Source organism: Nilaparvata lugens, chromosome 2, assembly GCF_014356525.2.
Source record: "Nilaparvata lugens isolate BPH chromosome 2, ASM1435652v1, whole genome shotgun sequence".
Taxonomy (NCBI): domain Eukaryota; kingdom Metazoa; phylum Arthropoda; class Insecta; order Hemiptera; family Delphacidae; genus Nilaparvata; species Nilaparvata lugens.
The window spans coordinates 50,578,511-50,595,014 of NC_052505.1; the positions used below are offsets into that span (position 1 = coordinate 50,578,511).

Consider the following 16,504-nt stretch of genomic DNA (forward strand, 5'->3'; position numbering starts at 1 on the left):
AAATTTGAAATCATCTTTAAAATAGTTCGGATTACCGTATTTCAAGATATCTCTAACAAGCTTGACTATTCGAAAAAGCCTCTGATCGGGAAGCTTCAATGTTGAACTAGCAATGTGGGCTGGGGTGATATGATCATGGCGTTGGAGAGAGTAGACGAAACGTAGACAATAATTTTGGCAACGCTGTAGTTTATCATTCAGAGTGACTTGCATATCGTTAAGAACAGAATTACAATACATTAAATGTGGGAAGATGAGAGATTGAACCAATAATAATTTAATGTTTCTAGGGAGGATATCGTGCATTTTCTTCAATGCATGCATGGCTGAGAATACCTTTTTACAAGTTTTGTTCACTTGTTCTGACCAGTCAAGAGTATTCATAATAATGCCTAAATTTTTAACTGAGCTACAGTAAGGAATGTCATTACCGTCTACACTAATTTTGTGAATCGATTCAAGGTCAATTTTGTTTATAAGACGAGAATATCCAATTATAATGGGTTGTGTTTGATGGGATTAAGCTTAAGGCCATTTTTCTTTGTCCATTCCACTATCGAATTGATATCCTGATTCATTATTCCAACTGTTTCATTAATTTTTGTTATGGGACAGCTTAAATAGATTTGAAGGTCGTCTGCATAAGTATGGAAACTGGAGAATTTGATAATGGAAGAAAGGTCATTAGCATACAAAGTGACTGTATGATCAACAGTATCGAATGCTTTAGACATATCAATGTCCATTCTTTGGGAAGAATATTAAAAATATCCTCCCCACTAACTCTCTACCAAAACGTTAATTTCGTTATTTAAACTAATGATTTATTTATTAATGGAAATATTGTAAAAGTTTTAATCAATTTGAATATTGAAGAGAAAAAAAACAGAAAATTGATAAAGTAAAATAATTATATAGGTAGATAAGATCGAATAATTGATTAATAAAATGAAGTAGGCTGAAAGTAGATCAGGGTTATCAAATTTCAGTAATATACAGCAGTATGCAGTGGATAATTGAAATAACATGAGTTTATATAATATATATATACAATTCGTTCTATAACATGGTTTAAAGGTTTATATTGGTGGAATGGGTGAGGGATGGTTGTCATGTGATCGTTCTAGGGTCGGACAGTTTCAGTCATTTGTTCCAAAATATGTTTTTTTAAAGTCAGGTTGACGCTCGCTCGGCTCTCGATAGACCTGATAGAAACAGGAAGTGTATTCCATGCACGACAGGCACTGACTAAGAAGGATTTTGTGAAAATAGTAGTTCGATGATTGGGTATCCTTAAAGTACTTTCTCCGGTTCTAGTATGTGAAGCATCTATCCTCCTACCTTCAGAGACAAATTTGAAATCATCTTTAAAATAGTTCGGATTACCGTATTTCAAGATATCTCTAACAAGCTTGACTATTCGAAAAAGCCTCTGATCGGGAAGCTTCAATGTTGAACTAGCAATGTGGGCTGGGGTGATATGATCATGGCGTTGGAGAGAGTAGACGAAACGTAGACAATAATTTTGGCAACGCTGTAGTTTATCATTCAGAGTGACTTGCATATCGTTAAGAACAGAATTACAATACATTAAATGTGGGAAGATGAGAGATTGAACCAATAATAATTTAATGTTTCTAGGGAGGATATCGTGCATTTTCTTCAATGCATGCATGGCTGAGAATACCTTTTTACAAGTTTGTTCACTTGTTCTGACCAGTCAAGAGTATTCATAATAATGCCTAAATTTTTAACTGAGCTACAGTAAGGAATGTCATTACCGTCTACACTAATTTTGTGAATCGATTCAAGGTCAATATTGTTTATAAGACGAGAATATCCAATTATAATGGGTTGTGTTTGATGGGATTAAGCTTAAGGCCATTTTTCTTTGTCCATTCCACTATCGAATTGATATCCTGATTCATTATTCCAACTGTTTCATTAATTTTTGTTATGGGACAGCTTAAATAGATTTGAAGGTCGTCTGCATAAGTATGGAAACTGGAGAATTTGATAATGGAAGAAAGGTCATTAGCATACAAAGTGACTGTATGATCAACAGTATCGAATGCTTTAGAAAAATCAAATAGGGTGAGGATGGTGCATTTTCTTTGGTCCATAGCTAACCTTATATCATCAGTGACACGAAGCAGAGCTGTCTGAGTTGAATGGAATTTTCTAAAGCCTGATTGAAAGTTATGAAGCTTACTATTGTTGTCTAGAAATTTTACAACTTGAGCATGAATGAGTCTTTCTAGCACTTTGGACAATGCAGGTAAAATACTGATTGGTCTAAAATCCTCAACTTTATTGGGTGATGGAACTTTATTTAGAGGGCGAACCAGAGCAAACTTCCAGTTTTCAGGGAAAATGCCTTCTTCAAGTGACTTGTTGAAAATGTATGTAATGGTTGGTAAAACAGCAAATAACATCTTCTTGATAAATTTAATAGGAATTTTGTCTACACCCGTAGCATTACTATGAATACGTTGAATTGCTCTGAAAGTGTCTTCTTCTGAGATTGGATGGAAATGAAATTGATCAGTGATTGGTAAATCTAAGTTTGTAACCTGCTCTTCAAGATCATCTATATGATTAGCAATGACAACTTCGTCGCGTTGGTTAGAGTGTGAAACGAAATGGTCATTTATATTTATCAATGGTAAGTCAATTTGTGGATTCGATTTCGAGAGAGAGAGAGAGAGAGATTGATTGATTGATTGATTATATGCCAGAGAGAGATTGATTGATTGATTGATTATATGCCAGAGAGAGAGAGAGTTTTGTTATAGTGTTGACAATGCTGACTATGAATCAAGATTGAAGCTAGGAAAAGAACCAAATTTAAAAACAATTCTGGTACCTTCTACTATCTTGAACTTATTGTTTTCTCACAGAGCTTATCTAGTAAATTGGGTTTCCGCGTTTTTTTTAAATCAATTTTAATTGATTGAAATATTTTCTGTCCTGTAAAAAAAAATATCAAATTTATTTATTCATTTTTAAAATTGAAATATACACAAATCATATGAATTATTGAATTGATGAATATGAAATTATTGAATAATTGTTCAGAAATTTTTTTATTTTAAATTTAATATTTTATCTTATCATGTAATGTTATTAGACAATAAAATTTGATTGATTATTCATTTATTCATATGTATCAACAGATTTCAAGAGATGCATGAACCGCAGTGCGTGGGTCCCTGATGAATTCCCAGATAATCAAAAAGAAAAACAAAATTTAATAGAATGACATATTTTCATCTATTTAATAGATAAAATAGTTTCAAAGTAAAAATCAAATATGGTAGAGGAAATATGAAGAAAGGTAGCATTTTCTTTTTTACAATAAAATTGAAACTATTTTCATTGCATCAATCGTTCAGTCTGGCGACAATGTAGATAACATTAAATATCGGGAAACCGAGCTTCGCTCTGGAGTACAAAAGCATAGAAAATCTATAACAAAAGAAGAAATTATAATATATTTATAGTTTATATGTTTGCTACATAGTTTATACTACATAGTGCTGCATAGTTTACATAGTTTACATAGTTTACATAGTTTACATAGTTTACATAGTTTACATAGATTACATAGTTTACCACTATTTGCTACATAGTTTATAGTTTATATGTTTAACATAGTTAATATAACATGTATTATTGTACACTAATAGCATCTAGTTACTATTACACAACTATATAAATGAAGTTTTCACTTCAGAATTACTTCTAATTCTACTAAGCAAAAAATGACTGTTATTCATACACTATGAACACTGAAAATGGCCATTGCTAATACTATGTTTCATAACGTTATAAACAAAATACTGAACATGCAAAGACTAAGAGCCCACGCCCTCAGTAGCTGAGTGCATTTGCTGAAAAAAGTTTTAGGGTTGAAGGATTAAAAGGAAATTTAACTTTTTATGAATTGGTGTGATGGACGCAAGACAGTTCTACTCCCCAGAAATTATTTGAAACTGCACAAAAACCTAGAAAGAATTCAAAACAGAAACTATAGTCATAACAGAAGAAATATGAACCTTATTTTCACGAATGTGACTAGGAAGGCAACATACCATCGACACTTCAACCACCTAGCACCAAAAATTTACAATTCACTTCCTGCACAATCAAGATAATAGAAAACTGAAGAAAATTTGAATGCGCCGTTAAAAACTGGATCACAACAACTGGAAGACATAATATAGTAAACATAATTTCGAACAATATGTGAGCTCACTTACCCAATGTATTTGCACATTTGCACCACCACTCTAAATTTATTACTACTACACCTGCTCTAGTACATGGGTTTCCCATACTTCAGTAGGTTAATTTCCAGAAAAAATTAATTTTTATTACTTTCGTAGTAAATTTTATGTATTGTGTTTTCAAATAGTATGTACATTTTGTTAATTAGATTGCTTGTTTGAATTTTAATGGAAATAGAATTTATTTGTTTTTTATTATACTTATTTTTTTAAATGCATTCCATTTATTCATAAAGGAATGTGGAATGTGACTAAAGTTTATGATTGGCTATTCATCTTCTATCATCAACACATTATTTGTCTATGTGCATGTTTAGGACGTAGGTACTTGGGCACAGTTTTCAGCATGTAAAAAGGATATGTTTTGTAATAAAATTCCATGTTTTAAATTTGGAGGGAAAGTTTTGAACACAATATTTGACTTCGAAACTTTGTTTGAACTAGTTGAAGGTAAACATATCAAAAGTCCTCATTCCTACCCCTTGTGCTTAAGGGGTGAGGGTGGTTTAAAACTTGTGCTTTCTCATTTTTGGCTTACACACGCCTGTAACAATGCATTTCAACGAAATGACTCTGAATAAAAATGAAGTTAGACGAATTTCCTACAAGTTTCGTTTAGTAGAGTTTTGTGATGTCTCCTTTAGTTTTCGAGATATTCACTTTTTAATGTGTGAAATCTTTGAATAGTCAGTTTTTCTTCCCACTTTTTGCCTTTTCAGGGCTTATCACACAACATCAATGAATCGAAAATATAGGTACTTGACGTTGGGTTGTAGAGCATTCAATGCCATTTAATTTGATGTATTATTCCTTCATTTTATGCTTTCCATCAATTGTTGTAGCAGCTCTAGTGAACAAACGTTATTTCAAAGTCATTTCAATACACATTAAAATTGAACACCCCAGATGAACCTATTTTTCCCAATTTAAACATTTTTCATCCGCAAAACGCGGAAAAAACGCAATAAAACCGCTTATCTTGGGCTCAAGACAAAATTTCTAGACTCTTGCTGAACATCTGTACCAAATTTAGACATGATCTGTCAATTAGTTCATGAGAATGCCTAGAAAACACTCAAAAATCGCCGATCTTGGGCGGAACTTGGGCGTTATTTCAAAACACTTCCCAAAAATCATTTCTATACCTCAGCTGAGCCTGTGTACCGAATTTGAACATTTTTCATCGAGTTAGTTCTTGAAGAATGTGAGAAAACATAAAAAACGCTAGGAAAACGCAGTAAAACTGTCTATCTTGGGCGTATCTTTGGCGTAGCTCCGAACTATTAAAGACAACATTTCTACACCCTCGCTGAACTTCTGTTCTAAATTAGAACATTTTTTACCAATTAGTTCTTGAAAAAGCCTAGAAAACGTAAAAGTACGCTGAAAAACGCAGATTTTGGGCGTATTTTTGGAAATTCTTCCAAATTACTTGTCAGTGCGTCTGGAGAAGGCCAACTGAACAAAACTGCCAAATTTTATCGTATTTGGTCCAGTAAATTTTAAAATAATGCCATTTTTTTCTTATATAATTATGTAGATTAGTAGTTCAGACGTGATGATGCGTCATTCGTGTGTATCCTATTCCGTACATATTGTCATACATGACGTCAAAACCCATTCAATTTTTGAAATATTATTTTGTGAATTGGAAATCTGGTCGCGGATTTAATTATTAAATGTAATTGATAAAGCGAGAAGATCTTCAATGTACAAAGATGAAACGTGTGTTTTATTATCACGTTTCGTGAAGGCAATATTATGATTTTTAGCTCCATGCTATACAAACAAGAGTGAGTCGACTTTTGGTCTGTGACTCAAGGCTGCATGTGTTTTCCACATAAATAGATTTTGAATTTTTCTTTCAAGGCCCGTATTTTCTAAACCGTCTGTGAAGTTACTTGTTGAGTTAAGGCATTGATTACCTGAATAATTCTGTCTTGAGAATTCAATTATAGGCTGTCACAGTTCGGGCAGTTTAAACCTGTATAATTGTGTTTTCGGGATTTGAATCTTGTAGGGAAAGCTGGTGTTTTGATTCATCAGCTGGCAGAAGTTGTTTTATATATTTTCTTATTTAAAGTCGGGAGTGGTTTAAACGGACCTTGAGGATCAGGCCAAGGGACAATTTTCAAAATAAAGTAAGGTAATAGTTAATTGTAGCCTACATTTCTCATTTGTCAGACCCATAATTCGATCTAGATAATAATTTTGTTTTTATTATCAAAAAGACTGAACGACCACAGATCAGCCAAGCTATCTGATTATTATAATCAGAAATTTTGATTGTTGATTATAGTTGTAATCTTTCCTTTATCTCAATTGCATTTGTATTCCGTTTCGCACCGTTTCATATTGGAATATCCGTATTAAATAAATAATTTTGATAAAAACCGAAAGCTGTAGTTTTTCTTTTCTCCCCACCATTCGCTTACAATATATAAGTCAGATCTTTTCTTCACACTATTATAGATAACCTTCCAGAAACCTAACAAAACATATTTTCTTGAAATTAGAACTTTTTTGTGCAAGAGACATAGCATGTTGAACTTATGAAATTTAGATAGTTTTCTCAGCTTCAAGATGATATGTCTCCACATGCTGTATGTCAATGAATGTGTTCAGCCCACCAAAGAAAACCTTGCATGATTTTTGGTGCGTTTTCCATATTACTTATGACGTAGCAGAATAGAGATATATAATTTAGTTGTTTGTATATCTCGAGTGAAAACACCGCTTTTTCTCCCTGAGGGGAAAGTATGATGCCCGATGCGAAGCCGAGGGCAACAATTTCCCTGAGGAAGAAGAAAACATTTTTCACTCTTGATGTACACAAAATTTTTCCTCCACCTACATAGAAACTGCAAATCAAATAATTTTTCCTCCACCTACATAGAAACTGCAAATCAAATAATTTTTCCTCCACCTAGATAGAAACTGCAAATCAAAAATTTCCCTGAGGAAGAAGAAAGCATTTTTCACTCATTTTTCCTCCACCTACATAGAAACTGCAAATCAAAAAATTTTACTCACGTTATTGTGACAATGTTTTCTTCTACATCATAACCTAAAAACTAAAAAGTAAAGCAATGTCTTCAATCATGTGTAGAAGGAGAATATTCATTATTGCAATTTGAAAAGTATCAGTCATTAAAAACAGACTGAAAGATGGAATGAATGTGTGTGAAATCTCCATGTTCCTTGACTTTTCGGATACTCTTATTTTGTGGCTATTTATGATCCCAATTCAATTTCAATCCATGATTGATTGAAGTGAAACAGATTTTATAAACGCATGATTGCTTCCATTAAATCATGAAATTGATCAATCAAACCTGGGCCTTTGATTGGCATTTAATGAAAGCCAGTGTATGTGACAAAGTAGGCTGATTAATGTCGTTGTATTGTTGTTGCAGGCTACCACGAGGCTAACATGTGTACACAGCTTCCCGCCGCTGTGCAAAGGGATGAAAATCGGTGGGAAAATGGTGGCGTGGAAAGTTGGTACGCCTGAAAATTGGAGAAACATTTTGTGAGGAGTTTTGGAGCAGAGCAGACAGTTGCACGGCATGCTGCTATGTGAGTGGTGGTGAAGTGGTTGGGTGCAAAATGTGCTCCACACAATGACCGACCATGCTCCTCCCGCTCCCGCACGCGCAGTCGGCGGATCGCCCAAGCCAGGTACCACATATGTCAATCAAACTTTGACTCCGATATAATAATTATTATCATCCTAACTTGTTAGTGAGATGTCGTGTCAACCGACAATAATTACGATATTATATGCATGTATTGCTAAACCCGAGTGACAATTTGGCTGTTGTGAAGGAAAATTATTTGTATTTTTTAAAATAATGTCTTTTTTATTTGGTGTGCCCTGACAATTGGGAAGTTTGATGTATTCATTCTACCTAGATCATAAAGAACAAGAATTACGAGGTTAGATTTATGCATTGAAGTTATACTCGTGTGATAATTTATAAATTATACAATATATTATTATATAAATTATTATTATATTATTATTGTTATTATTATTATAAATTATATTATTATAATAAATTATACAATTTATTATTATACAATATACTACATAAATATTGTATATGTACAATGTATGTACATGGATGTTGTCCATGATTACCTATTTGTATTTTCTTGAAAATTTATTAGAAGACAGAATTTATGAGAATAACAGAATTTATTATTTTGAACACATTAACATGTATGTATTTCCCTTGATAATTGCTTGATTACAACTATATTGTTCAACAATAACTATTTGATACAATTTTTACTAAGACGCTATAGTTAGTTTTGTACACGTGAATTTGAATGGAATTGAGTTGAAGGATTATTTGTTCTTGATCGTGTCTTGTCTTTTTATGATCAACTGGTCTACCTGATAATCAGGTAGATTAGCTTCGTTCATGTTAGCTGCACATTGATGAAAAATTGGTCATTTTATTCTGTTATTTGTATTTGTTCTTGTTTATTGACAAAAACAAAGTTGAACCATTATTTATCCCTATCCCCTTCAGATTATCTTGGAATTAATGATGTTACTACCATAAATTAGCAGCACACTTCATTTACCGGTTTATTCATTTTCTTTAAAATTTCATTATTACATGGATTTTATCATTGTCCTATTTCATTTTTAAGACTGCTATTCTATTGAATGAAAAAGACTGAGAAATTGTCAAAAAACCACTGATTTGACAATTTCTCAGTCTTTTTCATTCAATATGAATAATTGCCACAATATCAACTTCTCAACTACACAAAAAGTGGAACTGCTATTCTATTTGAAACTGTCCATTGAACTTCATAATATTGAATACAGTAGCCTGAAATAATCTCAGATAAAAAACAGGAAACTTTTGGCTACAATAATTATCGACAATTTTTGGTAAAAACAGCAAGCTGAGTATCCAATAACATTTTTCCACTATCACTTCCAATAAACAAATTATTCAATAGTTTTGCTGCTCTACATTGAGGGACTGTGAGTGAGCGGAGTGAGCTTCATCCAATATTTCAGTTATTTGATAAAGAAGTTGTTGGCAAATTCTTTATCAGCTTCTGTAAGCCACGTGAAATGAATTCTTTGAACATGATGGTAATTAGTGGCCACGTTGAATTATTCAACTAAGTTTTCCGTAGTATCATTCATGGGCTTTGTAAAATGTAATGTTTCTTCGTTCATTCATAACTTATCTTCCATTGTTTTTGATACCCTCTTCTTATATTGCTATTTGCTTTCATGCTTTCTATTGTAGTTGCGAGAATGATCACGGCCTTATCTCTGTGACCTACATGTTTCAATAATATCAACTGTAAGATATACATATGAATTGTAAAAATGTCCGGTCTGCCGTTACTCGAGTGATTACGAAGAATTGTACAAAAGACATATCTTTAATTACCAAATTCCTTCAAAATATGCTAGGCTTTGTTGGGTTCCTGATAACTGTGAAATTTGAATGCAGAACTTAAGTTTTTATGACATAAACATTTACTGCTCTGTGGTTTGTTGCTCAACAGTTCTTCTTCGTTTATCTCCGATTCCAGGATACTCTTGTTCCTGTTTATCTTCTTCAAATTTCAATTTCGTCCTCCATAAATTGGTGTCAATGTCACTTATACTGTATAACTTGGTTAGAAATGTTCTCTGATAACATTTTAACTCACTTTCGTATGTATATTTATGTTTTTGCACCACATACATTATTATTAATCTGAGGAAGTGATCAGCCAGAAGTCGTCAAATGTTAACAAATTTTGTGTTAGCAATAGAAGCTCATGTGTGTAAATTTAAATATATACTAGAATGTTGCTCTTATGAGTTGGATAATGAGTTGGAGAGAATTGAATTAAATTACATCGTAAGTTTTCCATGAACTGAATGGATGTTCAGTTTAATCGATGGGAATTCTTCTCAACTTCAAGAACTTGATTGAAACTCTGCAAATGTTTCTATTCCGTGGATTACTTCCATGGTATTAAGTGTTAAAAATTAACTTCAATCACGGTATTCAATAACAATAAGTGAAAGTTAATAATACTCAAATAAATATTGATTTCTCAAACATTTTTATAGAACTATGTGATTTCCTCATGATGTTATACAACTGTATTTCACATTATTTCTAGAAAACTCTTGAAGTACGTATTACTTTTCATCCTATTTTCTATCTGATGAAATATTGGTTCTAAAGGTGTTAGTCAGTGTTTGTGATAATGGTTTGTTCCAAATTATGCAAGACACAATACTCCATCTAGAAGTAGAAGCAAAAACAAATTTCCTTGGACAATATTTTTTTGAAATCATTATCAGGATACGTGCAATAATTGAAAAGTGATATAGAAAAATTGTCTATGATAAAGTGGTCACTTTATCTTGCGGAATCCAGCTCTCAAAAGACTGGATTGAGTTTGCATGTATGAGTGAGAGTGGAGCCTTGACCAGTTAAAGCCTGTTGTTGGCAACGGGGCAGCACTCTGCATGGGGCAGCACTCCTATGGAATTAGCTCAAGTGGGCATAAGTAGGCCTTCAGTCAAATAACCTCCTTATTTCCACAAGTGCCAAGCACTGTCAAGTAGATGCAGGCTCATGAATTTTAATCCTAATCAAGCTTATCAGTTACCAATTTTCATATAATAGATGTTGAAGTGTATAAATAGTAAGCTATTCCGAATATTAAATGGATAAATTCTAGGCCAGATTATATCCGAATCTCTCGGATAAATTTTTAGCAGGCCAATTCGATAGAATCACATTAGGTGAGTGAGTATTCTATCCAGAAGTCTATTCTATTACTAGAATAGTAGTATTACTAGAATAATTATTAGAATACTAGAAGTTGATCCTAGTTGCTGATTTAAATTTGTCTATGCATAATTAATATTACAGTATGTAGAAAACATTTTTAATCATCTTCCCTCTTACGATTTTAGACTTGTACGAACAGTGCAATTCGCATTACTGATTAATCAGTTAGTATAGTCTCGGAGTAAGGAACAATATTTCCTTATTCCGTGACATAGTTTCCGAATACACAAAAAAAAGAATATTGATCCATCAATTTCTAGTTGAAGACAGTTCTTCTTACGATTCTACGTTTTCAAATAAAGTATAGGCACATTAAAGCTGGACTCCCACATGTTAACGTGTGCCGTACATTGAGAATATTATTCCCCTATTTTCTAATGGGATTATACATACTTGCTTCATCGGACAGAGGTCTTGATAGGGATAGTCCAATAAGGACTCATGGGAATTGAAATTACACTGTGCCGGTCACTTTCACTGATACTGACATGTGGTGAACCAGCTTAACTGAATTCATATAAAGCCCTACTGGTTAGTCACTTAATCCGTAAAGTAATTGATTATTGCACTATTCATTGTCTCATAAATTCTTCTCCTTTATAAAATTCTGATTTGATTTTTGATTGATCGAAAATGTTGAAATCCTATACTCTTTCCTTATGATAAAAACCTGTTATTTCATTTCCCTAATTTTCCAACAGCTTTAGGTGATTCAGGTCTGAGATGCTTCTTCTGAAATAGAAATTCTAGAAGTATCATCCCTGCTCTCTCAAGTCTTGAAATCTACTTACTAAGCTATAAATTCACTCCAGTACGATTAAGAAAGTATCAGGATACCTGTCTTCCTCATTTGTTTCCACTGAGCTGAAACTCCAGAGCAGGATTAAAGAGTACTCTGCATTAGACTGCATGGGAAGCTCTTCAAAATAGGGAAAAAGTTTTCGGTATACTTGCTGGGTAAATGGAGAGGGAAATAATTAATCTTCTAGTACTTTGGAAACGTCGGAACAGTGGATCAATGGCTTGTAGCTCGAAAGCGTGGCCATCAATAAAGATTGAAGATTTAGAAAGGATTTGAAAATACAGGCAACTCAGCTCGATAGTAAGGGTTGAGAGCGGTTTAGTTATAAGAAAACGATCCAAGTTTGGATGAGACGTGATACGGAGAGAAAGAATGTAAGGATGCTATCAGAAAAAATGATAGCAGAAGGTAGGCTTCATATCGCTGGTTGAGTCTGGGACGTAAGCTAGAATGGATCTGTAGCGGAGTGGAAGGAAGATAATAGGACGATATGAAACATTTGCGGGAAGATAGCGGAAATAAAGTTGGCTGTAGACATGTATGACGCTGAATAAGATACGATAATGTGTCAGAAACTCCCGATGCTCCATTGAGCAATTTTCGGATATCTGTAGTAGGCCTACTCCATCAATACAATGTAAATGCAATTGGTTCAACAATGTAAAACTTCAAGAGTGGTGGTGAGGGGAGGAAGCGGAGAAGCAGGAAATCGAATTGTGATTCCTCACATGAATAAAAAGTTCTAATCAACTTAGTTCCGAAAATGCTTAGTTACCAAGTTATACAGGGTGAAAGATTTCGTCTGAATTTCAGTTCCCCTGCTGAAACGAAGCCCTACGGGTATTTGTTGGCTGTTAATTAAAATGTAAAATTTAGCGTACTGTATGTAAAATTAACTGAAAAATTGACGGAATACGCGAAACTTGGTCCCGAAAAACAAGCTCCTTTAAGGTTTGAAGCAGATTCTCTATGTTAAATGTACAATAAACACAACATATTTTCTTTTAGAACTTGTATAAAATTTAATTTCGAAGAGAAAGATGTAAAATAATTCTATAATAGACAAACGCCACCTTTTAATAAATAATCCTTAATTACATAAAAAACGCAAGAAAAGAGAGCTCAACAGATTTTGTCTATTTTCTATGCTTTTTGTGTGTAATTGAAGATTTTTTTATTGTTTGTGTAAAATAAGTTGAGATTTGGCCCTTCATCCGAAGGGTTATCAAATCACAGGGTTGTCAAATCGTGTAAAATTGCAACTTTCTCAAATTTCCAATTCAACGTCAGAATTGGATGTAGAATATCATCCCCGATATCCTAGTAGTACTAAAAAAGCTTCAGGGTTGAAGGATTAAAAGGAAATGTAGCTTTTATGATAAAATTAGAAACATCGCGAAGATTTGTTTTTCTTTTGAATATCACTTCTTTCAGAATCATGGGGTGTCGTAATGCGTAATAATTTTATATCAAATTAACGGGTAGAATGTCTCCTTTCTATTGGTGTCTGGATCATTTTTATTCGACTTATGGTTATTTTTTAATTAATGATTATGTTCGTCAATGTCGAGACATTTCGAGCAGAAAACATGAAATTTTCGACATGCTAGAAACTTTTTTGTTTCAGAAGATAAGTAGGTGAGAAAGTAGGTAAAAAGTAGGTTGAAAGATAAGTAGGGAGAAAGTTTCTCACAAATAATTTAAATTATTTTTCCAATTGTTAAAAGTAGTCGGAAGATCGTATTTGGTCTCCAAGGAATTTGTGGGAAACTTTCTCGCTTTCACCACCTACTTATCTTTTGAAACAAAAAAGTTTCTAGCATGTCGAAAATTTCATGTTTTCTGCTCGAAATGTCTCAGCATTGATTATTTTTTTTAAAGGTTGCGTTTGTCTATTATGGGATTATTTTACATCTTTCTCTTCGAAATTAAATTTTATACAAGTTCTAAAAGAAAATATTTGTGTTTATTGTACATACATAGAAAATCTGCTTCTAACCTTAAAGGAACTTGTTTTTCGGTACCAAGTTTTGCGTATTTCGTCAATTTTTCAGTTAATTTTACATAAAGTACGCTAAATTTTACATTTTAATTAACAGCCAACAAATACCCGTAGGGCTTCGTTTCAGCAGGGGAACTGAAATTCAGACGAAATCTTTCACTCTGTATAACTTGGTAACTAAGCATTTTCGGACCTAAGTCGATTAGAACTTTTTTTATGTGAGGAATTACACTCTGACATTTTTGGACATTTTTTTCAGAACACCCTGTATAGCTATACCTTAGGAAGGTCCCACCCAATGTACCTATAATACATGGTATTTGTATCCTAGGTACCTTGGTCCCACCTATGTAAAATAGCTTCCATTGCTTGAGATGTTGACATTCTCATCAAAATCTATTATCTCACTCAAGAAATTTTCATCTGTATGAATAACCTCTTTCAATATATTTCTCCTTTTATCTCCATTCCGTTATTCGATTTCCTGCATCACCGCTCCCTCCCCTCACCACAACTCTTGAAATTTTACATTGTTGAACCAATTGCATTTACATTGTATTGATGGAATAGGCCTACTACAGAAATCCGAAAATTGCTCTATGGAAAATCCTCCAATCCTGTAGCTTTTTTAGTACTACTAGAATATCGGGGATGATATTCTACATCCAATATTCTGACGTTGAATTGGAAATTTGAGAAAGTTGCAATTTTACACGATTTGGCAACCCGGTAACTTCTTCGGCCAAGTCTCAACTTATTTTACACAAACTATAAAGGTTGCATTTGTCTATTATGGACTTATTTCACATCTTTCTCTTCGAAATTAAGTTTTCTACAAGTTCTGTAAGAAAATATGTTGTGTTTATTGTACATTTAACATAGTAAATCTGCTTCAAACCTTAAAGGAACTTGTTTTTCGGGACCAAGTTTCGCGTATTTCGTCACATATCTTGAAAATTACTGTAGCTACAAGTCTGGAAACGGTTTTATTCAATTTTTTAGATCATTTTACATAAAGCACGCATCTTAATATTAACAGTCAAGAAATACCAGTAGGGCTTCGTTCCAGCAGGGGAACTGGAATTCAAACGAAATCGTTCACTCTGTATAACTTGGTAACTAAGCATTGTCGGACCTATGTTAATCAGAACTTTTTTCTTTCTCTTGATGTGAGAAATCACGCCCTGACTTATGGGCACCTTTTCAGAACACTCCGTATATACTATTTTACTATACATTGCTCTATATGGTATTTTTGGGTCCTTTCCGCAAGGGACTCCCCAACAACAGCAGCCATACGAGTTCACTTAATAGGCTAATATTCTATTTTAAGCTGGAGAATGTACAATATTTTGTTATATTATTATGGAGAAATAATACTTTTGAAAGATGATTTTAATCTTGCAATGAAATGAGAATAGTATGATGTACTCAAAACTTTGCTGAAAATATCATTCTTCATTTCTTGCTAAGAAGATTTAGACAAAATAATTGAGGGAAAGAACAACAAAGAAGATTATAGTTTTATAATAGAATAATTATAATATTACTGATATTAAAAATTTAGATTGATGTTGAACACTATTGTGTTGAAAATATTCAATTAGAATACCTCCACGAAAAACGAATATTATGTGTATAGTTTTTGTCATCTTATCTTCTATTAGAATTGGATTATCAGATAATATTGGAGTAATGTTTTGCTCAAAGATAAATGAACTTTATTAAAATATTGCTTCTCAATTGAACCCAATTGAATTATATCAAAACAGAAATGTTTGCTTGTATTTGATTCCAGTGATTAACTGTTCATTCTTCTTTTCCAGAACGTACCTAGTTATGAGTTTGAAAGGTCACATGATTTACAATAAAGTTGAAGTCTATTGTGAAAAAGATTTACAATAAAGTTGACGTCTATTGTGAAAAAGGCTATCATCACATCCTACAAGAAGTTTGTCTATACTATGCTACAGCGCATAAAAACTATTATCTTCATTGAGCAGAAAACCTATAGTTATTTCTTGTTACAGGTAGTAAGAGACGCTATAAAATAACGTATTAAAGTAAGCTATAAAAATGATGTCTTTCAAGTTCTTCTATCTCTTATCCATTGTGTGATCGGCTACGTGCTCTTCTTTCACTGCAAAAGTGTTGGAAGTTCAAGAATGATTCTCGATTAAACGTTTTACTTGGCTTTCTCAGACTAGAGCAAGCCATTTCATGGTGCTCTAAATTCCATGCTCATCGTGAGTGATTTGAGGTAAAGTTGCTATGGTTGACCAGTATCCAGAAATCCTTCCTTTTTCAAATTATCAGAGAAAAAACTTTCTGTAACAGAAAATGTCGTTATTACCGTCCTTTCTATTTATCACTATAATCGGGCTTAACATAGCTCATAGAGAAATTTTCTCTCCATGGACCGTTTTGAAATTTCGGAAGTCTACCATCAAAAATATATAGAAAATATAGTAATTGAATATTGAAGAATCTCTACTGAAATTAATTTTGTGATTTATGAATGTTAGACAATGAATATATTGCTTCTTTCTCACTAGAATATCAATGCTGTTTGTGA

The 16,504-nt window shown here is 33.0% G+C and overlaps 1 protein-coding gene across 10 annotated transcripts in view; it reads left to right on the forward strand.

Annotated features, from left to right (window-relative positions):
• The first annotated feature begins 6,352 nt into the window (after positions 1-6,352).
• The window catches only part of LOC111050980 (multiple C2 and transmembrane domain-containing protein), a 300,854-nt gene continuing 290,702 nt past the window's right edge, over positions 6,353-16,504 (forward strand). For 2 of the 10 annotated variants that reach the window (XM_039421455.1, XM_039421456.1), the window contains exon 1: positions 7,714-7,970. In XM_039421455.1, the coding sequence (XP_039277389.1) occupies positions 7,913-7,970 (58 nt within the window). In that variant the 5' untranslated portion in view covers positions 7,714-7,912. Of the gene's footprint in view, positions 6,431-7,705; positions 7,971-16,504 lie in introns of those variants that run through there. The other 8 variants (XM_039421450.1, XM_039421452.1, XM_039421448.1 and 5 more) reach the window with 5 other exon arrangements.